The following is a 27,927-nucleotide window of genomic DNA, read 5'->3' as shown; positions in this document are numbered from 1 at the left end:
GGTATCTTGACTTCAGAGGAAGGTATCAAGTTACATCTAATTAAATACACTCCAATGTGTTCTAACTGAACTATTGACTTCACTGTAAAACTTGTGGGAGAGATTGTAGAAAGGTCAAAAAGGAGGAGAAAACTTACTTTAAGTAAGAGTTACACAGACTTATAAAATGGCAATAACTAAATTCTTTTGCTTGCTAACGTTTTCATGTAAGTTGTTGGACAGTGTCTTAATTTTCTCAGTTAAGCTTCATGGAGATGCCACATTCTCCAAGAAAAACGCATTTGTTGTCTGCTTGGGAGTTCCTTATTGTGTCCTGGAAAAAATGCAGTACAAGGGAAATGCAGCAAGTGCCTTTGTGACTAGAATAATCCTGGTGCGTGGTTCCCTTGGCACGTGTTAATTGTAGTGGAGGGCATGTGGTACAAAACAGTAATTGAGAAGCATATGGCTTTTTAGGTGATGAAAGATTGACATGTCTATTTTTTTATGCATGACACATGGCTGTATTTTGTGAGCTGTTGTGAAATAGCCAGCAAGCAGAAATCCACATGGAAGCTTAATTTGTGGCAAGATGTCACATGTTCTGAATTCCTGTGGTGGAGGCTCAGGCTCTTGACTGGTTGAGTTCCTCCTTCATGTGGCCAAGCATTTGTGGCCTTGTACAGAAGATTTAGTTTAAGGTTGAAAGTCTTGTCTTTTAAGAGTACAAAAATGAAGACATATAAAACTCCTACAACTAAATAAGCCTTTGTCTCAGGGTACTTTGGAAATGATGTAAACTGATGAGCATTGTAGTGTGTCAGATAGGCATGTTTGTTATGTGCCAAGCTTTTTGTAGTGTGTGGATAACTGTCATGTTGCCCTCCTTCCCTGTTCTTGTTAGTCCTGCATCATCTCAGTCTTGTTGGACTTGTATTCTGTGAGCTGATCAGATGGGTTCTCTTGAAGGAACATGTGCCTTCAAATGAAGAGAAGCAAGGCAATGGTATTGTTGCAACATCTGCCCATTACAGACACTTCAGATGTGAATCAAGCAGACAGGGGTGGCACGCTTTCTGCAAATAAAAGGCTCTGACACCTGCAGTTTGAGAACTCTAGGAAAAAATAAAAACAGCTTGGATAAAACATTTAATTTGGAGTTGGAGTTGAAAAGTGTCTTAGTGACCTAGGACAGTACAACCTCTCCTGTTTTCAATTAACCTTTGAAAACCTTTTAAATACCTGCTCACAGCATGAAACCCATGGTATTTCCCATGGACCTTCGCAGGTCCTTGATGTTACTGTGTATTCAGCTTGGCTGAATCTCAAATCTGAGGAGCAGGAGAACGAAGGGCTGCTTGGGTTTGTACTGAACTTCAAAACTGCTTCTACAAGGTCAAGCTGCAGTAGCAAGGCTCTTGAATTTATTTTTGAGTGCTTTGATAATGATTAACTTAGTGTTCCCTTCCATAACAATTGTTATTATTTGTGGGTATAAACCGGACCATTTATAATCAATCATGTAAAATAATTTAGAAAACAATTAGCAAGAAATTCTTGTCCTCCAGTGATGGGGTTCTCTAAGTGCTTAATGATGCAGAAGACAATGAACTAGCTTTTAGTGACAAACTTCCTTTTTGGCTTCTGACAAATGAAATGCCTTATTCAGGAAATTGTTGTGGCAGTGATAGCAGTTACCTGGAAAATAAAGTGTTTAAGGTAATTTTTGAGGTATGTTACAAAGGAAAGTTGAGATAGTTGAGGTGTTTATTCCCACTGGTTATTGTAGCAACGTAAGGCTAAAAATATGCACCAAGTTCTATGCAACTTGCAGGTTGCACCAGCCAAGCTCTCAGTAACAGCAGGATGAGGCATAAGCTACTGAAAAACAGATTGGACAAACACAGACTCCTTCTTCAGAGTGTTTAGATACTCTGAAAAATGCCATGCACCTGTGAATTCAGATGTTGGAAATAGTGAATTTAAAACATTGCTTATAATGAGGTGCATAAGTGATGGTTGTGTGTTAAAAATCAGAGGGATAAAGCTAAGTTTGAATTTATTTTTTTTTTTTAGTTGTTTAAATATCAGTGGAGTATGGAAATACTCTCTGCAATACCAAAATAGAACAAAAAAGTTTGAGGGTATTAGTTCTGAGTGCTTAAAAGAGAGAACGTCTCTGCCGTCTGCAAGCAGGGATTAATATTAAAGACGCTAAGTCATGGTCTTAGGGCCAGGATTACTGCCCGTCATCTGTGCAGTGAGTAGTGTCTCCTAGAACTGTACAGACAGCTTGCTGCATTCCAGTGCAGGTCACAGGAGTTGGAACATGGCTTTGGGAGAGAGCTGTGATCCCCCTAATTGCATCTACAGTTGATTTCCCAAGTTATGGTACAACATTATGAGAAACAACTTCGAATAAAAGGTGGCAGTCACAGTTATTATTTATTTATTTATCTCTTTTTCTGATTTTTCTTTTTTTTTTTTCTTTCTGAAGTCTGGACCACAATTTATTTGCTTTTTCTACTTATAGTAATTACAGATAGTGTCTGGCTAATAATTATTCAGCTTTGGGGTTTCTAGGAACAGGGAAGAATTGGTCATGGTTTTTAGAGAAGAAGTGGTGTAAAATTGAGAGTTTCATCTTGAGCACATGTGTGGTCCATCAAGTGAATGAGAAAAACCCATTGTTAAAAAGGATATTCATCCTGTTGTTACCCATTTTTCTTGTGCGTATGTATAGCGCCAGCTCACTGTCTCGGATTCTAAAAGGTTAAACCCACTTTTTTTTTAAGTGGAAAGGGTGGTGTTTTCCCTCGTGTCAGTGCCCCTGGAGAGCCTGGGGAGGGTCCGAGGTCGGAGCCCGCCTGCAGCACCCTGGTCAGCTCCTCGCCCCCGGCCCCTCCACGGCCGCCTCTGCCCAGCCCCTGGGTGTGGGCCCGGCATTTGGCTTTGGGCGGCCGGCTTTGAAAAGCCTTGTCTTTCTCCCCTGTGTTGATTGCAGAGCCCAGTCACTGAGATAGAGGTTGCACCGAGGTGTAGCTTCCTGAAAAAGGCGATGGCCCTGTAAACTGAGTAACCGTGCGATCCACGGCTGGGGTTGTTGGCGCCTTAATGCTGCCGTGCCTTATGGAGGGTAAGAGAGGGAGGATATGCCTTTGCTGGCTTCCAAAGTGACAAAAATACTCAGAACAAGGGAAGAAAATAATAATATTGAGGAAAAATAGGGGGAAAAAAGGCAGAAATTTCTAATTCATGGAAGTAGATTAAGGAAAAAGAACCGAGATGAGGAAGTTGGAAAGAGAGGGAGACAGAGAAATAGCATATAGTGGTGGAGGAGAAAGTTTTCAAGCACGGTTACTTCACAGTCCCCAGAATTGTTAAGAACTGAACCTGAGGCAGCAGGGCAGGCTGGAAGCTGTTTGGGATTGTAAGGAGGTGAGGCAAGTCAGGGAGGTCAGGAGGAAGTTCAGGTCTCAAGAGAGCCAGATGCTGAACTAGAGACTGCTCGCTGCATTACTGCTGTGCCAGGGCTGAGTGCAGCTTTCCAACTCCCTGGAGTTGTGGTGTTTGCAACATTAGAATGAGTGAAGTCACCCTCAGTGTTGGCTTTAGCTGAGGAAAAAACAGTCCTGACAGTCTACTCTGAGCGTTGGTGACAATTTGTACTTTGTCACCAAAATATGTACTGCCTGTTTTACATTTGGGTTAGACACACAGTTTGTCTAGATGATGTCTTCCCCAGCGGTTGTTAGTGAATACTGAAGAAACAACTGCAGTGCTGCAGTCATACAGGAAATTATTTTGAGTAATACTGGGTCCATGAGACACTTGGTCACTTCACAGGTTGTGTTTGGATTATTCTTTTCAAACCCAAGGGCTCAAGTCCGAACATGTATGAGACTGTGCCAGTAACCCCTTCTCATTGTACAAAGGAACTGTTTTCATGCATTACATTTCCTGTTTTTTTTTTTCTTAATGTGGCATTAAACCATCAGAAGACCCTTCTCCTTATTTCATAAAAGGTTAGTTTGAGATGTAGGTGAGGGAATATGTTAGAGGGTTGGGGATTTCTGTTAAACTTGTTTGTTCTATGTCAGCTGTAGTATTTCCAGAAACGTATAGCCTTGAAAAGTGGTGCGTAGAATGTGAAGTTTCTTGAGCACAGCCCGTAAAGTCACATCATCTGAGAACAGGCCTTCTTTTAAACATTTATTGGCATACATTTGTCTCCTACAATGTCCACGGTTTTGCTAGTACTCCACTGTTGTCTTTTAGAAGGTAATGCAAATATTATCAGTTCCTGAAGTAATGTTTATGACTATGAATACTGTTTTCTGACACAATGGCTAATAATCTTTAATGTCATGTTGGGTTTTTGGACTTTTTTTTTTTTTTGTGCTAGGAAGTGGATTTGGAAGAAAGACTTTGCGAGTTGGATCTTAAAAGTGATTCAGATGTTCCTGATGTTCCTCCACCAACAGACAGCACTCCAGAAATCCTCAAGAGAGCTTTGTCAGGCTTATCTGCCAGGTATGGTAAAGCAAAGAGCTCTAAAATTTAATAGCTGGTGGTTAAAATTCTTACAGATTATGTTGCAGTTTTAATTCTTACAAATTGTACTATAGTTTTAAATTTCATATGATAGACATGAAAATTCAAGGATAAATTTTTACTGGATATGATTGATTTATTTATGCTGCAATAGTCCTTTCACTGTAATATTTTTTGCATGTAGCTGTAGATTGCTCATTGCATAAATTTCTAAGTAAACATAGTTTACATAAACATTTGCCATTGCTCAGTCTGAGCATTGCAATAAAATAGGCTAAAGAATAGTGATTGGGTGTGAATTACAGAATAATTATTTCTGGGTGTTATAATAAACTGATTTCCTACACCCGAGGTTAAAAGAGGGGGTTGGCATTTGTGTATAAATGAAAAGATGTGTACATTCTCAAGATGAGATTTGCTAGATTTTTGTAACATTTCCACTTCTAAGTAACTTTCTTTATCGCTAATTACAACATAACTTCTATTTCCATTTTTTTTAAAGCAATGTTTATTTTTTTTTCTGCTGTTTCTTTTAAAACCTAGGTTTCTACCTCCAACCTCACAGAAGCTTAAGGGCTAGGAAATGTGGGGGGATGTGTATGGATATAGATAGACAGATAATAGACCTGCATATTCATGAAGGCTCTCAGATAGAGTTCCTAGTATATTTTTTTTATACAGTCCCTTTACAACACTTGATCAGTCAAACCCTTTTGGAGCTTGCAAGCTGCATTATGTTTTTTTCACTAATGCAATGAAAGAGCATTTAAGTGATAGATCCCATGCCAAAAAACTACCTAGTAAAATGAATGTGTGTATGGTATATACCTTATGCTCAGCAAACAAAGCAATATACAGTGTATGTTTCAGATGCAGCTTGGGTCTTGCAAGAGTCAGAAATATCTCCAATCCACACTATGATTAAAAATTTCCCAGTCCTTGTAAAAAAAATTGATCTGCAGTAGATATCTTCAATAGCAGTGTGAAATCATAGGTTTTTTCACCTTACTCCTTTTCTAATCTGTTGTCTGTTTCTGTTGTGATGTCTGTGAGCTATAAACAGATGTAATATTTCAGGTTTCAAAAAGCGTGTTTCTAAACTGCACTAGTTGTGAGCAGAATGTGATGTTCTCTATTGCCATCACACTGCAAGGAGTGTCTGGTTTCAGAGTTCTCTCATCATGTTAAGAGTTGTGGAAGTCTCCAAATCAGACTTGTTCCAAAGGGCACGGCGATACCTCAAAGCCTGCAACTGAGAGGGGCACGTGAAACCTTTCCTGTTTCACATGCTTGAAATTCTTTATTGGAGTGTTTGCACAAAGGTGTACAAAGGTGCTTTGAGTGAAAAATTAAATGCTCAGTGCTTTATGAACGTGAGATTCAAAATTCTCTGCTGGTTTAGTAGCTAGCAGATCCATCAGAGCTGTTGTTATCATGTGCAACATGAGTGAGTTGCACTGTAACTCTCAGAAATATGGTTTTTCTTTGTATTTGAACTTAAATAGTACCTGTAATTTTCTAGCAGAGAGGATGAAATAAAATTTTCAGGTGGCTTCCTAGATTCTGGAGCTTGTCTTACTGAAGTTGTCTTTCCAGTGCTGCACTTGCAAACACTCTCATCGTATCATGTGGTATTTTAACATAATTCTTAAAGGAAGCTGAATTCTTCTACAGGACTTTTGCTCAGTATGGATATGTCACTAGGAGAAAGCTGCTATTGTGTAGCCCACATCATGGAGGAACAAAAAAACATGTTTTGATGAAGCCTGTCGTGCCTCTGTTCTGATACTTAAGGCAAATCCAATTAGTGGCTGTAGCTGACATTAACCTGCCACTGAGTAACACCCTTGAAAATCAACTTAATAAAGTTGAAGTTTACATTAGAACTGGACTGTGATGCAAAACTAACATTATCCCCTGCATCAGGTGTATCTCCTGATGCAGCAACAAAGCACAAGACTGATATAAAGCAAAACATCAGTAAGAATTTCTTTAGGCCATAGTAGGGGGCTTTGTGTTTAGCAGTAACTTGTGATTAGTTGATTCAGTATACATTTAGAAGAGATGGCCTCAACTTGTGCCAGGGAAGGTTTAGGTTGGATATCAGGAAAATTTTCATTAGGGAAAGGGTTTGTCAATCACTGGAATAAGCTGCCCAGGGAAGTGTTGGAATCACCATCCTGGAGGTATTAAAAAAATGTGTAGATGTGGCACTTAGGGACATGGTTTAGTGGTAGGCCTGGCAGTGTTGGGTAAATGGTTGGACTCGATGATCTTAGAAGTTTTTTCTAACCTAAAAATTCTACGATTCTGTGGTAACAGAACTTTTTATTCAGCTTTCCTTAGGTAGCCACAAATGTCTGCAAAAGTCTACAATGGCAAAAGAGTACAGCTAGTTTGACCCATCATCCCCCATTGTCACATATTCTCCTGTCCTGGTGCCAGTGCTCACAAGAGCACAGGACTGCTTTCAATAGATAACCCTCTGCCCAGCAAAAGAGCTACTTTGCCTCTATGGAAAGAAAATTGGTGATCACCTGTCAGGGTTTTTTGTGTGTCTTACTCCTGAGAGAATTGTATGTGTTTTACCTGGCAGTCCTTTTTCATGTGAAAACACAAGCCCTTACATGGCTGGGCCCCCATCAGTCTTGTAATGGGATGTTTTTTGAGGGTCCTGATGTATTTTCACAGCAGCTTCAATACGAGGTTGTACCATTCAATTGCAAGTGACATTTGGTAGGGTGGGAGCAGCATGGGAAAGAAGAAAGATGGCTGATTTTAATTTCTTTTACTATGTATCCTGTTTAGTTGGATAGTTAGTTGATTCTGTGTTTCTTGCTATGTGTTTGATTAAACACAAAAAATTTCTGCTACTTCTACTGTTTCTGATACACATTAATCTCTAGTTAGCAAAGGAAGTGGCCTTTATTTTCATTTATAACTGCTTACTTTTTATTATCTTTTTTTTTTAATAGATGGAAAAATTGGTGGATTCGTGGAATTCTCAGTCTAGCTATGATTTCTGGTTTTTTTCTGATCATATACCTGGGATCATTTATGCTGATGCTTCTGGTAAGTTTGTTTAAGTACATGCTTCTGGGCAAGAGTTGCTTGATCTCTTCATTCTATGACAGCTAGAAGGAAACTGCACAGACAATTCAGAGCAACTCGTCTCTTATTTGTGTGAGTGTAAATATTTTGAAAAACACTGGACACAACTGGAACTTGTGTATTAAGGAGTTCTTATATACTGTAATTATTTTATTTAAAGTAGGAATTAAAGTAGCTCTAAGAAGTTGAATTACTGTTGCCTTACTGAACTACTGTCGTCCATTTCATTGACTAGTTTCTATCTCCTACTATGGCATACTTTGAGTCTGTTTTAAAAAGCAAACAAACAAAAATCAAACCAAAACCAATACCAAAAAACCCTCCAGGACCAAACCCACCACCACCACCAAAAAATCTAAAAGAAAAAAAAATTGGGACAGTTTTAAATTTGAGGCTAAGGAAAGCAGACAACTCTGGTCTGCTGTCTGTGACCAGCACTGAAAGGCTTTTCTCAGGCTTGCCTTGTGCCCTTGGGTTTATCTGTAGAGTGGAGCTAGACCTCTTTCCATGGTACAGAGATAAAGTGGATTTTATTTCACTGCATTTCATAAGTGAAATACTGATGGTGATAATAACAATGATTGTAATATTCTTCATACATGCTGCATAGCAGGTCAACCTTTACTGTTTCTTTCCGTCATTTTTGTTGCTGGTATTTTTATTGAATAATGGTTTAATTATCTTTCCCAGTCATGGCAAGTAACAGGCAGGAATGTGGTGCTTAAAACACTGAAATTGGTACTTCTAGGTAACTGCTCTGATTTTTTTTATTCTAAGATTGTTTAACTGTCAAAATGTGCTTTTACTTTTTTGATGTCCTCCTGTGAAAAAATTTTTTGATGATATTCCTAGAATCATTTAGATTGGGAAAGACCTTTAAGATCATTGAGTCCAACCATTAACCCAGCACTGCCAAACTACCACTAAACCATGTCCCTAGGTGCCACATCTGCATGTCTTTTAAATACCAGTGGGGATGGTGACTCAACCACTGCCCTGGACAGCATCTTTCAATGCTTGACAGCCATTTTGGTGAAAAATGTTTTCCTAATATCCAATCTAAACCTCCCCTGGCACCAGTTGAGGCTGGTTTTTTTCACTTGTTACTTAGAAGAGACTGACCCCCACCTGGCTACAACCTCCTTTCAGGTTGTAGGGAGCAATAAGGTTCCCCTTGAGCCTTTTTTTTTCCAGGTAAACATCCCCAGCTCCCTCAGCTGCTTCTCATCAGACTTGTGCTCCAGATGCTTCACCAGCTCCATTGCCCTTCTCTGGACTCACTTCAGCACCTCAATGTCTTTCTTGTCATGAGGGGCCCCAGAACTGGACGCAGCACTCGAGGTGCAGCCTCACCAGTGCCGAGTACAGGGAGATGATCACTTCCCCAGTCCTGCTGGCCACACTATTGCTGATAAAAGCCAGGATGCCACTGGCCTTCTTGGCCATCTGAGCACACTGCTGGCTCATGTTCTTCAGCTGCTGTCAACCAGCAGGACCCCCAGGTCCTTATCTTCTGGGCAGACTTCCAGTCACTCTGCCCACAGGCTGTAGCGCTGCATGGGGTTGTTGTGACCAAAGTGCAGGACTTGGCACTTCACCTTCTTGAATCTGTATTTACAACTCTGAGCCCGGCCATCCAGCCAGTTGGGACTTCCCTGATTAGCCAGGACTGCTGATAAATGATGCAAAGTGGCTCAATGAGCACTTACATTCACCTCAGTACCCTTGGGTGCATCCCATCCAGCACCATAGATATGTGTGTCTGTGTGGTGTAGCAGGTTGCTGACCATTTCCCCTTGGATTATGGGTGGTTTATTCTGCTCCCTGTCCCTGTCTTCCAGCTCAGGGGACTGGGTACCCAGAAAACAGCTGGTCTTACCATTAAAGGCTGAGGCAAAGGAGGCATTAAGCACCTCAGCCTTTTCCTCATTCTTTGTCATTATGTTCCCCCCCATATCCAACAAAGAATGGAGATTCTCCTTAGACCTTCCTTTGCTTCTGATGTATTTATAGAGGCAATTTTTTATTGTCTTTTATGGCAGTAGCCAGATTAAGTGCTCGTTGCGCTTTGGCCCTTCTAATTTTCTTCCTGCATAATCTCACAACATCCTTGTAGTCATTCTGAGTCACCTCCCTCTTCTTCCAAAGGTCATAAAATCTGTTGTCTTGAGAGACTGGAATGCTGTTTCACCAGCATTATGATCTGCATTAGAGTCTCTACATCTGAATTAGTCTGGTTTATATTTCCTGTTTTCAGATGAATGACATGACAAAGTAGTAATCTGTTGTTTCTTTAGTGGAGGATTTTCTTTTTTGTGTGTGAAGAAACAACAAAAAAAATCCCTTTTAAAGTGTAGGTGATTGGAGAGATTATTTTCACAATCCTTCCTTTAGTGGTCTGTTACATTTGCAAATGATGATTATGAACAAAAAGGACATAATAAGTTTGCAGGGTGACTTGGTGTATTCATGGTATACTCTGAGATTGCAGTCATGGGCAAAGCCATCAAGACAAAGTAATTTGTTTTTTGTCAACCAAAAAGTAATGAAAGTTAGTATAGAATTCTTCCTCGGTTATACCATAAAGCAAAATCTCTGTCTTTTGATACAATGAACTGTTCATAAAGTTGATATTTGAGACTAGGTAAAAAGGAGAATGGAGGAAAAAAAACCAGTTTTGTTCATGAAATATTTAATTCACTGGAATCAAATAGCTTATATTTAAATAAGAGTTATCATGCTAAAACCAGATCTTAATACTGAAAATGCCCAGAGGCTTGTGGGAAGAGTAATCCAGTGAGGTTTGGAGCATGAGGCCCGAGACTGCTCTAAAGAGCTGGGAGGTATGTTTTACATTTGCCTGCTGCTCAGGTAACAGGCACAAGCTTCCATGCCTTTGGACCCCAGTGCCCTTTTCCACTGTAAGGTGCAATCCCTTAATGTTGCTCTTGCATTTAAAGTTTTATAACGAAGGCCAAGCAGAAGAAAGAGCACGAGATAGGGGAGCTTCAAAATTAACTCACTGAGGTGAAGTAAGACTGTTTCAATCTGTGTTCACACATTGAGCAAGATGAAATGTATTAATGAATGCAGGTGGTAAGAGAATGCTGCAAAGCCTTGCATGCTGGCACGTGCCATCAGTGTGGGAAGGTTCTTACTCCTGCCCCTGCACGGGATTAGCAACGGCCTGTGTTTGGCAATACCATGTAACTGGATAGGGTGATCTGCTTGGTGAATGTGGATTGGACAAAACTGGCAGAGTCCTTTGAAGCCCAAAGACATGACAGGACATACAGCCAGACTAGTGCAGGTGAAGCAGGGAATTGGTGAGATCAGCAAAACAAAATGAGGGCCGTGGAGGGTGTGACATTCAGACCTGGGTTAGATGAGCTTTGCCTCTAATCATAAATCCTAATTGCCCCTAATGAGATGCTTGCAAGGGAAAGACCTGGCTGCCCAAGGTGTGTTGCACAGCTAGTTTTTTCCATTGGGCCTAGAAAATATTCCTCGCATTAAATGTAAAGATAAAACTTAGCCAAAAGAAACAGGAGAGCCTTTTTTACAGGCAGCACCCCTGACCTGCTGCTGTCAAACTATTTTAATGAAAAAAAATCAGGAGCCTTTCTTTGTTTCGCAAGTATATTCTTGCAGCTAGCCCAATGTGGTGTTTTTCTCATCATGCATAGTGGTTTGGAGATTTTTTTTTAATTTTAAACAGAGCTTTATTTTTTCTTGTATTTGCTTTGAAGTTGTTTTCTGAGTGGAATTTCAGTTCAGAATAATGTCTCTCTTTAATGCAGGCTGCATTGCTACTCACTGTCTGTAAGAAACAACTGCAGCGTATTTACATAGTTTTTTATTTCTCTTAGGTCTTAAGCATCCAAGTGAAGTGTTATCATGAAATCATTACTATTGGTTACAGAGTCTACCACTCCTATGACTTACCATGGTTTAGATCCCTCAGCTGGTGAGTAGCAAGCAAGAATTTCAGTAAGTCAGGATGTGAAACTTAAATCTTCTTCTTCTTCATATCCTGTTGTGGTGGAATAATAGCTTTGTGGCCCATGTGTGGACATAAAACTTGACATCTCTCTCTAATACAGAATTCTGTAGTTGTGTTCCACCTGTGAATTGGGACAAGTCAGTTGGCCTTTTATTACTTCCAATTTTTTCCTTGTTATAAATACGTATATATGTAAACATATATGTTTGCTTTCATTTATGCTTTAAGTCAGAATTGAGCTTGTAGAAACTAAAAGTGTGCATAGTCAGAAAACTACCTGATGTGTGTTACCTGAACTGCTTTGAATTTTTTTTTTGGCTGTTAACCTTGCACAAGAAATTAATAGAACAGGTGTCTTAAAGGCTCCTCTTCACACACAGAGAGAATTAAAATAATTGCACACAAGTTCTAAATCCTTTCCAGTCATGCACTTAATCATAGGACTGCATAAATACAGTGTTGGGGGAATCTTCTGAAAGCTAGAAGATGAGATTAGTTTTTATGGCAAATCCTGAACACCTGTGAAATGTCCAGTTTGTATAGGGCTGGATAGAAATGGGGAAATCAGCTCTTCTGAGTTCTGGGAGGAGAAATAAAGGCTTTTATTAGTCAGTGTTATGGGAAGGTGTTGGGCACATGTAGTCTTTAAGGTGCTTAAGGAGATAATTCCTTAGACATGACCTGTGCTGTGTTGCCTTGGTTTTGTGTCGTGTCAGGTTTTTTAAGGAATTGAAATATCTAGGTTATTCCCTGTCTCTTGTCATTTTGCTTCTTCACTTCTAGAAGCAACTTTACTTTGCAATCATACACAAATGATTCTGCAGTCCTGCCAAAATTTTTAGAGGAGGAAATGCACACTCTACCACTTATTCTACTTTGGCACTTCACCAATGTCACTTTCTTATGTGGAGCTCAAAATCAACTCTTCTGCACTGCCACACTAGTTAACATCAAAGCTCCTCTCAGTCTAACGTCTTGCCACTGATACTAAATACTAAGACACTTCAATGAGACAAGAGAATCCTGTTAATAGTTTGAACATGGACTGCATTTGCTCGTTAGTTGATGGATTTAATGCTGTAAGATTAATGCTCAATCAAGAAAGCTAAAAGGCAGAGTGCATGGTGGAGAGGAGCAGGAGATGCATCAGAAACTCTTTTAGATGACAATCCTCAGATTGCAAGATGGCAAGAGCATAGTTGTATTCAGATCCTCAAGCCCCATGTTGGGTTCACTGTCATACAACCTCAGAGAATTCATTTTGCAAGTATCTTTTTTCCAGTTTCCAAGGCAGAAATCACAAACTACCCTTTTTAGGATACAGGAAAAGAATATGCAGGACTGCTTGTGTCAATATTGATGGCAGATACTTGTTCTCTACTTTTAGAATATTTGAAATGGACTTGCATATATGTGGAGTATCCAATGCCATAGTTAAGGATGAAAAGAATTTTCCAACTGCATTCTGAAAAATGTGTTTGTTTTTCTAGTGCCATTGCTTTAGAAGAAATAAATTACAAGAGACACTGACCCTTAAAACTGGATTTATACTTGAATTTAGGTTTTGTCACATGTCTTTTCTACCCTTCTGATTTTTATTTTGTGTGATCTTTTCTATTGTGGGGTTTTTGTTGGTTTTGTTTGTGGGTTTGGTTTCTTTGGTTTTTTTTAAAGAATTGCACTTAGTGCATATTATTAAAATAACTGTTAACTGTTGCATATTGCAGGTACTTTTTGCTGTGTGTGAACTACTTCTTTTATGGAGAGACTGTAGCTGATTACTTTGCTACATTTGTACAAAGAAGAGAACAGCTACAATTCCTCATTCGTTACCACAGGTTTATATCTTTTGCACTGTATTTAACAGGTAAGTGTAGGAAATCACAAAAATGAAAGAACTTTGTGCTGCATTTGTTTCTATACTTTTTAAATTTAAAAATATGTATAGTTGCTCCCTATCTTTATGCACTTCCAGCTTCTCTTTCCTCATAATGTCCAAAGAAATTATGTGTTTGTGGTTCCATTTTTTCTGTGAAAAGATGAATTTTGTGTTCACCAAGAAGAAGAAGAAAGCAGCCTAAACAAGTAGATGATCTTGAGAAAGTTGGTAAACAGTGACCTTGATCACTGAAGAACTGGGGCTCAGTACCTGAATATGTGAACAGTATTTCAGCAGACTGTGGAGATGACTTGTATGTGTGTAATTGCTGTGCTGTGTCGATGCTTTTCTGTGCAAGTGTTCTGCGAGGTCTACAGTAATAGGATTTACTAATATATTTTAAACTGATTAGTCAAAATGCCTGAGTCTTAGGTTTGTCTGCAAGACATTCAGATACTTGCCTTATGAATAGATTTCCTCCCTATCCAAAGAAAGACTCTTTAAAAGCCTCCTCTCTAGGAAGAAGAGACATAAACTGGCACTCTCGTGGGGTATTGCTTTGTGAACATGTAAATACAGTCCACAGTGTTTTCAGCAATGCAGTTACTATTACTTTAGCATAAAAGTAAATCAAGTGAAGACTCAGATTAGCTTAAGGGACAGGGGACTGCTATGGTACAAATACTTAAAAACTAGTGAGAAACCTGGTCTTTGATGAACTCTCAGTCTGTCTACTGTTGTGTTTTTTTTTTTAAACTAAAGAAAAATTCTACTCAGTGCTTAGATCACAAACTTGAAACCAGCTTTGCAGAACCTGACCTTTTTCAGCTGGCTTTGGCTTGAGGAAACTAACTTAACTAATGCCTCATGACCCAGTGAGGGGAGACATGAGGCAAGCTAGTCATGAGCAAAAGCAGGAGGCAGAGTGTAATTTGCCCTCTGGCACACTAGGATTGAGAAGTTACTAAGGCTCTATCCCCAGGGTTTAGGGTCTTTTGAGGGCCTCTGACCCCTGCTGGCACAGGAAGTTGCCATAGGAGAGAAGAGGTGCTTTATTAGCCACCCAGAAAGTTTCTTTTGGTCAGCTGAATTCTCCAACACCTGCACTTCACACTTGTGTTGCATATGACTGTGTGCCTGTTTGGGGGAAAGGGGCAAGCCGGTCCTCTTCCTTTTGTTTATTTCTCTTAATTATTAAAAACCATTTTTTTGACCTGGCTTTTGAGTGGTTTTTAAAAATGATGACCTCCTCCACTAAAAATGGTGTCCACGATGAGACCTTGTATGTACTGAGATGAATGTTCTTTACTGATGGTAACTAAATCTGTGTTAACTAAATCATAATCTTATATGAGAATAATTCTATATGTACACTTAACTGAATATAAGCAAACGCTCCTAGCAGCAGAGGAATTAAAAACTGCTTCAAAGGAAGAGAATTACTGGTATATCACAGTTCAGTGTCATTGCATATAAGATGGTACAAACTACACTTGCTTTGTTTTACAGGATTCTGCATGTTTGTTTTGAGTTTAGTGAAGAAACATTATCGTCTGCAGTTTTACATGGTGTGTATTACCCACTTTGCTGTGGTCATTCACGTTATGAATGTCACTAGAAACAGTCATGTCCCTGTGTTCATAAACTAGTTCGGAAGAGAGGTGTGGAAAATGTGCTTAAATTGACAATGCCATGAAATCAAGTGTTGTTGGAACGTTTGGTATCTGTTCACTTTGCAGATTATTATTATTATTATTATTATTATTATTGTATCACAGGATGTGGCCTTTCAGTCAGTACAATCTGTCCTTGCTGAGGCCTTGTGCATGTACAACATGATACGTTTCCCTTAGTGATAGGCTGATACTGAAGAGATTCCTAGAGAAAGGGGTGTGCATCTCCCTCCCAGGTCTGAAGCCAAACAGCTCAGGGCAGTGTGGGAAGTGGTTCTTGTGACTCAAGTGTTATTTTGTAGAGACCCGGCTGAAGTACTATGAAGAGAACTTCATCTTAACCCCTGTATGGAAGATTTATTCTGTGATACTTCACAGCTGCTCTGGTCTTCTGCTCTGTTGTATTTCAGTAGATCATTGGTCTGTTAGAAGAAACCAGCATTCTCATCTCTTGTGTTTGTCCATCTAATAAACAACATAGTAGCTAATCAAGAGCATGAACCCTTTTTTAATATGTATCTTATAGGTCAAAACCTAATTTTATAACATTACAGGTTAAAAACAAACAAGCAAACAAAAAATGACCCTAAACAAACTCAAAACACCCCATTGACACCATTCCCACTCCCACTTCTATATTGGAATGACTAGAAGCCACAATGAAACAGTAATGTGGTACAGCTCCTGTCTTTAAAGAACTTGAGCAATCAGGGCATTGCACAACCTTAAAGATTTCCTAAAGCTCTGGGGATGCAGTTAACCCCTCTGTTTCTACACTGCTTTAGGTAGCATTTTACCATTGAGGATCCCTAATTCTAGACTAGGACTTTACTGAGCCCTGTATGAACATGGAAAAAAATCTTTTACTCAAAATAATGTACCCTGTTTGTGGGGGAACTTCCCTGTCAGGGAGATGCAGTTTTTCTAGAAGAAGTAGTCCTTACCTTCTTTTCCATGATTTTTTTTCCCTTTTTCCTTTCTTGGAAAGAAGGTAGGAAAGGTCTGGTGTCAGTCATACAACTTGGTGTCTGCCAAGAAAACATTAAAGTGTGACTACCTAAGAATTGCCATAAAACAGAGGAAAGCCATGTATCCATGGTGTGGCAGCACAGTGTTTGGACAGAAAAGGAAAGTCTATCCCATCCCTGGAAGTGTTCAAGCAGGCTGGATAGGGCCCCAAGCAATGTGGTCTAGTGGAAGGTGTCCCTGCCCACGGTGGGGGGGGTTGGAACTAAGTGATCTTTAAGGTCCCTTCCAACTCCAATCATTTTGTGATTCTCATAGACTAGCCACTTAGTTTTATGTGGTGTTCCAATATCACTGTACAAATACTAAAAAATTAGCAGCAGAGCTCCTTTAATTAACCAGCAGGTAATACTTTAAGAAACGTTTAGTAATTTCTTGTACCGTTCCTTTCAGCATTCTCAAGTTGTCTTATCTGGAAGTAGAGTCTGGCTGCCATGGGAAAACACATGTGATAAGAGAATTAAAGAAGTAGGATATTAAGAGTGTTAAATGGCCCAGACTTTGAGTGCTTAAATTTGGTATATCATAGAAAAACTACCAGTTCTTGATTTAAGTGTTTGGAAAGTAAAATCTGTTGTAGAATCTTTACTGGGGAACTGTTTGGAAACTACTTTGTTGCACGCTGGTGCTACAGATTACATACCAAGTATGTACAGTAATACTGAGGAAAATGACTGTTTAAATGACTGCACTTAAAAACTAACACTTCATTTTCACTAATCCTGAGAATTTTCATGTTTTGTAAGAGTATTCTGTTATGAAAGTATCCACATCCGTGTAACGTGACTCTTTCATGAGTAATTCATTGCCATTTTATTGTTACAGTTCTAACATGTCTGTTATATGTATATACAGAATATCACATTGCTTACATTTCTTTGCTGCTTTCATGCTGAAGGTGTATGTCTTATTAAATCAGGTGTTAAACCGCACGTTAAAAAATTCTGGGTGGAGGTAAGTGATGGGGAAACCTGCTAAAGTTTCACTGCTTGCTTCAGAAAGCCAGCTAACTTGTGATATACTGTATGCACACATCTCTTGCATTATCACCAGAACTGATCTTCCCTGTGAGCTCCTAAATAGCTCCTCTAGCTGACACGCCAGTATTTATCCGGGTGTATGGGTCGGTGTTTTCACTAACTGTTGTGTTGTTGCATTGTTAACAGTTCGCATGGACTCATGTCACTTTGCTGATCACTGTAACTCAATCTCATCTTGTCATCCAAAATCTCTTTGAAGGCATGATCTGGTAAGGGGACAGTAATAAACTGATTTGTAACTCTATTGCATTGAAAGGTTGGTTCTTTTACATAGGTCTGGTTAGGAAATAATCGAGGGAACAGTTAAAGCAGTACAAATTAAAGGAGCATTAATGTCTGCTTGGAAGGGGAGTCGAAGGAATTGGGAGCAATGAGGTAAAGGATACAGAAGAGGAAGCAGCAACCTCTTTAGATTGACAGACACAAGTAGGATGATTTCAAACAACCGCTTCATTTACTTGCAAGGAGTAGTGTTGATTGCATGCTTGGTCAAATAGGTTCTGCAGCATTTTGCTGAATGGATGAATATCCAGCAATTCTTTTTCAATTACTTGGGAGCTTCAGGTTGCTCAGAGCTATTGAAGATGGACCATTTAATTTGAAAGCCCCAATCTGGCCACCTTCCCTACAACCTTCCCTGTTCAAATAAATTCAGAGTACTTAAAATATTTTAAGAGTTTTAATCTTGGTTATTGCTGGGTCATCTTACTGCCTCATTTCCAGTGATACATTAAGTTCTGGCAATGCAGTTAAACTTGATTACTTAAAACCACTCTTCAAAGAGAGGGTATGTTTCCCTGCACTTCTTCAGGGACAAGGTAAATTTCAAGTTGGGAAACAAGGAACAAGCACATGAAGGATGTGCTTTGTGTTCTTCTGAGGACATAATGCTGTATGTTCTCCTTTTTGTTTTCCTGATATATGAACATGTGAGGAGATTATTGCAGAATAGGTTGTATAGTTAGAAAGAAAGCCCAAAGCCTTTGACAAAGTTTGTATATAAAAATTCTTTTCATAGTAATCATGTTCATGTGCCAAAAGCTGAACATATTTGCCTTGCTAGCCTAGTATTTCTTATTGCTACTCTTAGTAGGTAGTTTGGCAGATGGTCACAAAATATGATTTTTAGCTTATTAATACATCCCTGCTTTGAAAAGGGGGAAAAAAAGCTTAATGGGCTTGAATAACAAATTCAGAAGCAGTCTGCATGCAAAGAACACTTAAAAAGCCAACACAGGCTGCTCCAAACTGACAAGGGTGGGGGGAAAGGAAAACTAATTTTTTATATATTTAACTATCATTTAAACTTTTTAAGGAATTTGCTTGTTTTGATGTTATCAAAAACATTAGCATGTTTATATCTATTGATTTCTTCTTAACTGTGGTACCAGTCTTCAAGCCTGATAGGAAAAAGCCAGCCTGTTCTTGTTTTAACTCATGCACCGAAATAATATTTTTAACTTGAACTAACATGGATCTGTAATGATCTTGTTTGGCTGAAGACTAAAACCAGTATAGCTATATATGCTGATCATGGGGGAACAAGGGAACACATTATGGAACATAACTCCTAAATACTACAGAAAAATTCCCCAGAAGGAAATGCTGCTGTTTGAATTTCTGTTCTGTGTTTAGGTTCAGGCAGCTTTTCTTTCTCTCCATGAAACTTCTAATGTCTTTCTCTAGGTTTCTGGTTCCAATTTCAAGTGTTATCTGCAATGATATTACTGCTTACATTTTTGGGTTCTTCTTTGGCAGAACTCCATTAATTAAGGTAGGTACTTAGGTGCTTCCTCACTAAGAAGTTTTTACAATTTATAGCAATTTTGTTTCTTGTATTAAATGTATTAATACGTCATACTGAGCTGCATGATGCACACCTTTACTAAAAAAGCCCAAATTGACTACCCTCTTCCTGAAAATTTGAAAATTTGTAAATGGAAACTGGGATTAATGTGAATGTAATATTGGCATTACAGGTAGTACAGTTCTAGTCTATTGCATCACCATTTATAATCACATTCTTTTTGGATTTCGTGTGCAGGTTTCACTGCATGCTTACTGCACAGAAACTAATTTGAAATAAGCTACTAGGGCATATATACCTGTTCCTCATTTGGTCTCATTGATGTAGCACTGTGAAGGGCTCAAGCATTAATCTTCCTATTCTAGTAGAATATGCAAGACCCCACAGAAAGCTATGAATTATTATTCTGATGATGTTGCCATGTTAAGTTTTGGGTATTTTAAGTTTTGGGTATTTAGTTGGTTCTGATATTTAACTGCTCCTCAATTGAAAATGTGATAGCATTTGGTGAAGAAAATAGCTTGCTACACTGGTCTCTCTAGTTATTTTCTGTATTAATTAGCCAGGCTGTATGCAGGAAGCTGGTGTGTCCTGAGGAGTGTCCTCAGCAGTAGTTGTGTCAGGCTTCTGGCACTATCTAAATGGGCACTTGCTTGCAGAGGTCTCCACAGAGCCAAGATATGCTCCTGCAGCTTTCCCAGTCTTCTGCTTGAACGGAGCTCAGCTGCTTAGTCTGGGTCAGGTGCAGCCAGAGGCCGGCGGCAGCTTCCAGAGGCAGCAACACATGAGATGGGAGCTCTCCCTTCCCACAGGCTGCATAGTGGCACCAAACTGTGGCTCTTTCCCTCCTTGCCTGGGACAGGTCCTAGCCATACTCCTTTATTTATCACAGCCAGCAGCTGCAGCTGCTGACATTCAGTTATTCCCCACATACCTTTGAAAAACCACATAGGAGCATAATTGTCACAAACAAGGTCAAGAAATAGAGTAAAAAAGGGTTCAGTGATGCAACTGATGGACTAATTCTCTTTTGTGCCTAGCTGTCTCCCAAGAAGACCTGGGAAGGGTTCATTGGAGGCTTCTTTTCCACTGTTGTATTTGGATTTATTGTAAGTAACCACAGGACATTCATAGAACCATAAAATGGTTGTGGTTGGAAGGGACCTTAATGATCATCCTGTTCCAACCCTCCTGCCATGGGCAGGGGCACCTTCCACTTCCATCCAACCTGGCCTTGAACATTTCTGGGGATGGAAATTTCCTCGTATAGATTCAGTCTTCGTATTTTCACTTGAAGTAAGATTACTGATAAATTTGGTCATCTCAAACTGCTGAAAGCCTAAGAGTTAGAGGTTTTTTGGCTAGAGAATTCTGCCAATTCATAACTAGCTGCAAAGGGTAGGCAAGGCTTGCACCTCTCCTAAACAGGTTATATTGACCATTTTCTACCATTATTGTTACTATATCTGGAATAGTTATATCTGTGAGTTGCATCCCTATTTTGAAATTGAAGTTTATTCATAGTATTATTTATGCTTTGCAAAGTAGTACTTTTGTATTACATACTTTATAAAGGCATTTCTCCTGGAAAGCAGTTTACACTGATGACACGCATAGAAGATAATAACTGCATAAGTAACTGTTGCGATAACACCAAAATCAGCAATAACAGCCAAACTTGGTAGAAGAGATAGTTCAAGTTTTAATAGAGAAGTGAACTGCAAAAAAATATGAGTAGCTAACATTTTGGGATTTTATAATGCAGAAACATCCAGTAGATATGAATCTGAGAGATATGAAAAGGAAAACAATTTGGGAAATCATCACTAAGCACATTGAACATCTGCCTTGTTGAGGCATTCTCCAGTTTAAACAGACTGATTTTACTCCTTCTTCTTAGAAAGGTTTTTATGACTCTGAGCTTGTGGTGACAAAGCCATTCATTAAAATATGATTTTTGAGTGTAACAACAAATACCTAATTCAGGAGACCTTGTTTTGCTTTTCAGTTTTCCTATTTTTTGGCTCAACATCAGTACTTTGTCTGCCCCGTGGAATATAACAGTGAAACCAACAGATTTGTGACAGAGTGTGAACCTTCAGAGCTGTTTCAAATGAAGAAGTACTCTGTGCCACCATTGCTTCAGGCTGTGTTGGGATGGGTAAGTTAAAAAAAAAAAAGGCTTTGGCTAAATTTGAAATCATACTTCCCAGCTTAAATGGGTTTCTAAACCATTTTAGAAGGGTATCTGAATGCAGGTAAGACTTGAAGGATAAGAACTGAATTGATACCATGACCCTCTCCATTGCTCATACAGGGGAGGTGGTCACCCAAGAGCAATTGAAATGCACTGCTGGAGTCACCCGAGGGAACCTGCCTGTGTTCTCTTTGTGCTGGAAGTGGATGACACTCAAGAATTTTGCAGACAAACCTTATTTTTGAAGAGCAACCTTTGAATTTTTGTGAAAAGTGGGCTTAGGCTTGTTAAGGCCCGAATTAGTGGCAAGCTTAAATAAGCTCATAGAACTTCATTCTGTTTTCAGCTAGTGTGTAACTGCCATTAGGAACAGACTTTTACTCTTTTCATCACCATAGCATTGTGTGTGTTAGTGCCATTACTTCCATGCTTAGAACTTAGAAGAACTACCAGCAATAGTTCCATGTAATGTACTCACCAACCCTTTAAAATGTGTAAGATTGAAATGCCTACAATCAAGAATACTGAAATACATTGTTAATTATTTTTCTTGCAGGAAACAGTGCATATGTACCCATTTCAGATGCACAGCTTTGCACTGTCAATATTTGCCTCATTAATTGGGCCATTTGGAGGATTCTTTGCCAGTGGATTTAAAAGAGCTTTCAAAATCAAGGTGTGTAATGAATCCTGTAAGATGGTTTTGTTTTGGTTTTCTCTTTGAATTAGATAAATTAGTGGAGTAGTGTTTGGGGTTTTTTTAAACAATTCGTTGTAGTACTTAGTGTTTCTACTAAGTTGTAATTATGTTTGAGCTGTTTTTTAGCATCAGAAGCAGGACTTAGTTTTATCAGAGAGATACATATGTGTATGTGTGTTATTCTTCAAACTTTGCATGATCAGCATGTGACTTTAATGCTGGAAATCTAAGAATAATGTGGTTTTAGTTTGGTTGATAATTACTCTTCCAAGTCACATTGCAGAAGTGGTTTAGACAAGCAAGATGTGAGATATTATACTTGACATGAAAGGCAACCTGTAGATGCCTAAGAAGTGCTGACAGTGGTTTACCCTTCAGATTGTGGCTGGCTGTGTTCTACCAGTGGTATTTCTGTGTGATGCAGATGCTGGTGTGTCAGGTTCACCAAAGCATGAGATGTTTGGCTGCCTTTGCCAATACGGTGCTGCCTTGTAACTAGTGTGTGTATCGGCAAATTCTGTGATGTGCTAACCTCTGTTTATTGCAAGGTGTGCGCTGTTGCTTGTGGCAGTGTTGTCCCTGGCTGGTATTAAGTGGCAGTAGGAGTATGGGAAGAGGGCAGCCCCAAATTTTCTCCCGGCCTTCTTTATGTCTTGGTAGGACTGCTGTAAATCTTATCCTGTTGCTTGTCGTCGTTCTTGTTGTTCTGTATGTCTGCCAGACTGGCATGTGCTTTGCACAGAAGTGTATAAACCCCTCTGTTTGTGCTGAACTCCTGTACATGTGCTTGTATTTACCCCTCTTTCTTATGCCGGTCCAAGCAGCTTGCCCGGCACTTTGTGAGCCACAGCCCCGTGCGCTGCTGTACCTGTATGTTCAGGGAGCAAAAGACTGTGTGTGTGAAGAAGGGATTTTGGGGGAAAATTAATGCTTCTGAAAAGCAGCACGTATTCTCAAAAGTAGTATGTTAAAAAGTAGATTCTTTTAAAACCTCTGGGCCCAAGGTGATGACCAAAGGACTGTTGGGAAGTCAGGGTTATTGTGGAATTGCTACTGAAGGCAGTGTGTAGGTGAGGTTAGACACTCCATGCTTGCCCAGCACTGGAGGGCTGGTGTGGCACAGGCATAGGATGAGTTTAACTTGCTGGCAGTTGCCCCACAAGACTAAGGGTTTTCACCCCAAGAGTGCACAAGTGAGCGTGGATGACTAAAAGGATGTATGAGGGTATTTTGATTGATAAAGCTGTTCTACAGACAGGATCAGGTAACACAAAAATAGTGTATCGAGCTTTGTTTGCACCAGGAATATATTTTTTTAGGTAGCAATGATTTTTTCACAACAGGGTTTTTTGATTCTGTTAAATATATTTATATTGCATGCACACATTATGGTTTTTAACTATGGTTACCAAGAACCCAGTGAGAAAAAGGGCAGGTGACTGGGTAGGACTGGAGAGTCCTCAAGTTACTGCTTCTCTTGCAGCAAATATACGTTACCTGGTAACAAGTGCTTCAGCAATACCTACCAGTAGAGGATAAAGCAATAAAGGTATTAAAGAGGAGAATTAGATTCTGGAGAGGCAAGAAACGACAGCCATTAGCTTAAGAGGCTCACCACAAAATGAAGTACATATAGGCACACAAGTGTTCTCAGCACTGCCACACACCTGCACCTGACCTACCGCTGTCCTCTTGTGCGATACTGTGGACAAGTTGCTTCATCTCTTCTTTTTCTTCTCACCCCCTGACTCACCTTTGCGGTTAAAAACTCCTTTAGCAAAGGACCCTCTTGCTAACTTTTGGCTCAGTGCAGTGAAAACATAGCTTACTTGCAGCCCTAATGTGCTGCTTCCAAGTGACACATCGTTAGCGTGTTTCCTCGGAACCACTGACCATCTTTTCTTTTTTTTCTCCCCTCCCATCCGTCACACCCAAAAGGATTTTGCAGACACAATCCCTGGGCATGGTGGGATAATGGATCGCTTTGATTGTCAGTACTTGATGGCCACTTTTGTTCATGTCTATATCACCAGTTTCATAAGGTACGGGCTTTTTACATGTTAACTCCTTAAGCATGTATAGCATATTTCTATAATGAATTTATAGGAGTTATTTTAGCATAGCAGAGTTTGCAGGTTTCTAAATATGATTTATGCGATATTTCAAATACAGAACTATTAAGAAAACATACGTCACTGCCTAGGATTTGTGTCAGGTTCGAGCTATGCCCTAATGTTTCCGTGACTGCTCTGAAAGGTAACCCGTGTATCCAAAATACCAGAAAGTTTTGTGTAGCAGCCTACTAGCAGTTTTATTAGAATTTACTGACTACAGGAAGGTATAGGATCGCGGTTTCAGGCAGGAGAGTTGTGCAGCATCTGCTTTTCCTGTGCTGTTCCTTAATAACCTGTAGGTTGCAAGACTGCAGTTCTTCCTGTAAGTTTCAGTATTTCTCAGCTGCTTGGCTTGGGATGTTTAAGATGAAAATGCAATGGTTAAAGAAAGGAGACAACTTCTTAAAAATCCTGCTTATCTTTCCTGAACCGCACCAGTATTCAAGAAGAAATCATGGGAATCACAATTCTCTTACTGTAGTCATTTTAGTTTCTAGGGCAGAGGTGGGTCAAGGGGCCAAACCGACACAAGCCCTTAGTTTTCTAAGTGCATATGATAACATGTAAATGCATATCAGCAACAGATTCTTTGCCTTATATTTGGTTCATCTTAGTAGACTGTAACTAGGTGGCTAGCTAAAAATGAGGCCGATATTTAGAAAAGCTTGGTTTAATTCACAGTTTTCTTTACTAACTTGGCCAACTTCCCATTTAGTTCAGTAGTACACAGCTTATCTGCCTGGCAACAGATACTAAACAAAAAAAGATCTGTTGATGAAAAACTCTGATACAGTGATTAAGGATGAATCAGTGAGTCTTGTCATAAGTCTTCTCAGTATCCCCATTTGACAGCAAATAGAAATGCTTTTAGTTTCTGTTCACACTGAGCTAAGAGTATGCTCTCCCAGTAATGCTAGCCCATGCATCCTGAAGGTGTAGACTGGGAGAAATCCATAACTCGGTGTCCTCTAAAAAGGGAAGGCATTGTTTGTGCAGCAAGAGAAAAATGGAAAGCTATCTAAAAAGATTCTTCAGGGTTGCGGTCACAAAAAAAAAATTTCTTTTTTTTCATTGACAGGGGTCCAAATCCCAGCAAATTACTGAAACAGCTGTTGATACTTCAGCCTGAGCAACAATTAAGTGTATATAAAACCCTGAAATCTCACCTCGTTGAAAAAGGGATTCTTCAGCCATCTCTGAGAGGGTAGTTTGTTAAAACAGAGGACTAGAAGAAAACTTCATTTATGAGAAGCCTGTGGAAAAGCATTGCAAAGGTGCACATAAATAATACCTATAGGAAGAGTAGTTTGTGGTCTGGAAAAGGTGAATGTTTCCTGAAATGAATGTGAATACTATGACTTCTTACTAGGACACTACAGATCTCTTACTCCTAAAATAATTCAAATGCTTACAAAGTACCAGTACACATGCTGCGTATTTTAGTTCCTGAGGTGGATGGGAGCAGTCTTCCTCCAGCACCCAGCCTGACAGTCTTTGTAGTTAAGGAAAAAAAATAATGAAATTCCCTGTAAGTTTTTAATGAGTTATTTAAAACTGTATATCTTAGGAACACCTTTTTGGTCTCCAGTGGTTCCTGAAGTGTGAACACATGAGGCAGGCAGTAACTTCTATGTAGGCTGGTGCTGAAATTCCTATTGGCCAGAAAACACTTGTTAGCCTGGTCAAAGTAGTACTTAGAGCCTGCTGTATTGGACTACTTGTTTTTTCTAAACCATTATGAAGGTTAAGCCTACCTCTGTTTTTAATTTAGCAGCTTTCTTATGAAACCATTTCATGCTTTCAAGAGAAAAGTACATTCATTGAAATATAGCTGGGCAGTTTGGGCTGTGGAACTACTATTTTTTTTGGTTAGTGTTACACATTATAAACAATTGTGTACATCCAGGAGTAGAGATTACCTGAGAAAATGGAATTCTCCTACCAGTAAACGGATCAGGGAGAATCTGGAGTTAAAGTCCTTGGTTTCCACAGCCTGGTCAGTGTCTGAAGACAGTAATTCAAGCCTTATTCCTTGTGCCTCTTAACTGCTGTGTAGAATTGGGGTATTTCCTTCTTTTTAAAAGCACTTTGAGGTCCTGAGTAAAAAGTGAAGTTTAAGTCCTACGTATAAATATGTTTCTCAATGAAGGCAGAAACTGTTAGCTCCTGAATGTGCACAGTGCAAGACAGGATGCATGGTTCTTCTGCTGTTATCATTTATTAAGAAGATCCTCAAGCAAGCTTGGGTAACCACAGAGGGGTTTGAATGGAGAATTTTTATAGAAAGCAGCTATTCGGTTGACTTAGGGAGTATATGAGGAGCATTAATGCTCTATAATTCTCAATCCTAGTTGTTTTATAACTTTTTTCATCATGTGACATGTCTTGATGCAAATAAAAATATGAACCTTTTTTGAAATGACAAAAATTACTCCTGTACAAAGAAAAAGCACAAATGCCAATTTTGTTTTCATATACTGTAACTTGATACAATTTCATTTTTCCAACTCACTGTAAATAATTTCCTCCTGCGGTGAACGTACCAAGGCCACATCTATGTGTGTGTGTGTGTGTGTGTGTATATAAATTATTAAAAAATGTATGTATATATATTAAAGATTAAAATTTTAAAAGGTTGGTGCTACTTGAGGATGCAACCGTGGAAAAAATCACATGGGTGGGTCATAAGCCATATCTATAAAATTCAAACTGCTTTTTGTTGAACACCATGTAGCTGAGACCACCGTGCACTCTGTTTTGCACTTGGGCCATGGTACCGTGTGTATGGAAAAGCACCCATGTACATTGAACAAAATCCAGGCCTAAAGCAGTTCCTGTTGATGTCAGGTATTTGACAGAATTGAATTATGTCTGACCTGGAGATTGCAGTACTGTATTGAAAGAACGCTCCAAGAGGTGAAAAATGCCACCTGCTGCTTGTCCATCGGTGGCTGTGTGACTTGGCTTGTTAATTGGAGGGAACTGAAATTCAGCTCTTACTCAGGATAGGGAATAACCTGAAGTTAAAAGGTAGCACAGCTACCTTTGGAAATGTGCTTTAAAAAGAAGGGAAGGGAAAATGAGGTGGTGACCAAAGTAGAATACCTGCAAAACTAGCTTTTAGATGAGGCTTTGGTTATGTATGGGACTTTGGTAGACATTATGATAAAACGCAGCCATACTGGAGCTAGCATATCTTTATCCTGGGTATTAAAAAAAAATCTAAATATTTAAAAATTATATAGAGAATATATATATATATATATAAGGGTAATTGTTACTTCAGAAACTTGACATTTTTAGTGTACTTTTATAGCATGTATAATAAGAAAGTTAAAATATATTTTAGTATTTAATACAAAAACATTTGAAATTAATTGCTATCGATGTGCACAATAGAAAATTCAACACTGCAGTTCTGCTTTTCAGTCTTAAAATGAAGAAGGGATGAATTGTAAACTCAGTCATCAATTTTCTAGATAGAGTAATAGCTTCCTGCTGGCTTAGGCTTGGTGTAAATAAAGCTGAGCAGGACCTGTCACTATGAAGTGACAACTACACTTGGTTACTACACAGAGCATTTACCCCACTTGTCACTTCTGTTAGTTCAAGCATTGCAACATGAGAAACAGGAAAATCTAATTTTTACACCAGTGCTTCTTTTCACTTACACTTTTGTCCCAAGTTGTTATAATTACCCACTGAGCAAAAAAGAAAACTGTATATTATGTAAATATTGTAAATGGTATGAGCATATAACGTCTGTTTTAGTTTGACTGTTTCAATCTTTCATTGAAGCAGGCATTGTAAAAAAATAAATAAATAAATAAAATTGTGACAGAAA

The 27,927-nt window shown here is 39.1% G+C and overlaps 1 protein-coding gene across 1 annotated transcript in view; it reads left to right on the top strand.

The window, feature by feature from the left end:
- The window catches only part of CDS1 (CDP-diacylglycerol synthase 1), a 32,400-nt gene extending 4,473 nt beyond the window's left edge, over positions 1–27,927 (top strand). Inside the window, exons 2-13 of the mRNA XM_064651772.1 lie at positions 4,385–4,512; positions 7,509–7,605; positions 11,514–11,611; positions 13,375–13,514; positions 15,036–15,094; positions 17,392–17,474; positions 18,952–19,039; positions 20,113–20,181; positions 21,081–21,233; positions 21,826–21,945; positions 23,908–24,011; positions 25,162–27,927. Of these exons, the coding sequence (XP_064507842.1) occupies positions 4,385–4,512; positions 7,509–7,605; positions 11,514–11,611; positions 13,375–13,514; positions 15,036–15,094; positions 17,392–17,474; positions 18,952–19,039; positions 20,113–20,181; positions 21,081–21,233; positions 21,826–21,945; positions 23,908–24,011; positions 25,162–25,291 (1,269 nt within the window). The 3' untranslated portion in view covers positions 25,292–27,927. The remainder of the gene's footprint in view (positions 1–4,384; positions 4,513–7,508; positions 7,606–11,513; positions 11,612–13,374; positions 13,515–15,035; positions 15,095–17,391; positions 17,475–18,951; positions 19,040–20,112; positions 20,182–21,080; positions 21,234–21,825; positions 21,946–23,907; positions 24,012–25,161) is intronic.

The sequence above is a fragment of the Pseudopipra pipra genome, chromosome 4, assembly GCF_036250125.1.
Source record: "Pseudopipra pipra isolate bDixPip1 chromosome 4, bDixPip1.hap1, whole genome shotgun sequence".
NCBI classification, from domain to species: Eukaryota; Metazoa; Chordata; class Aves; order Passeriformes; family Pipridae; genus Pseudopipra; species Pseudopipra pipra.
Note: the sequence above shows the minus strand (reverse complement) of the source record. Positions and strands in the feature narration are given on the sequence as shown.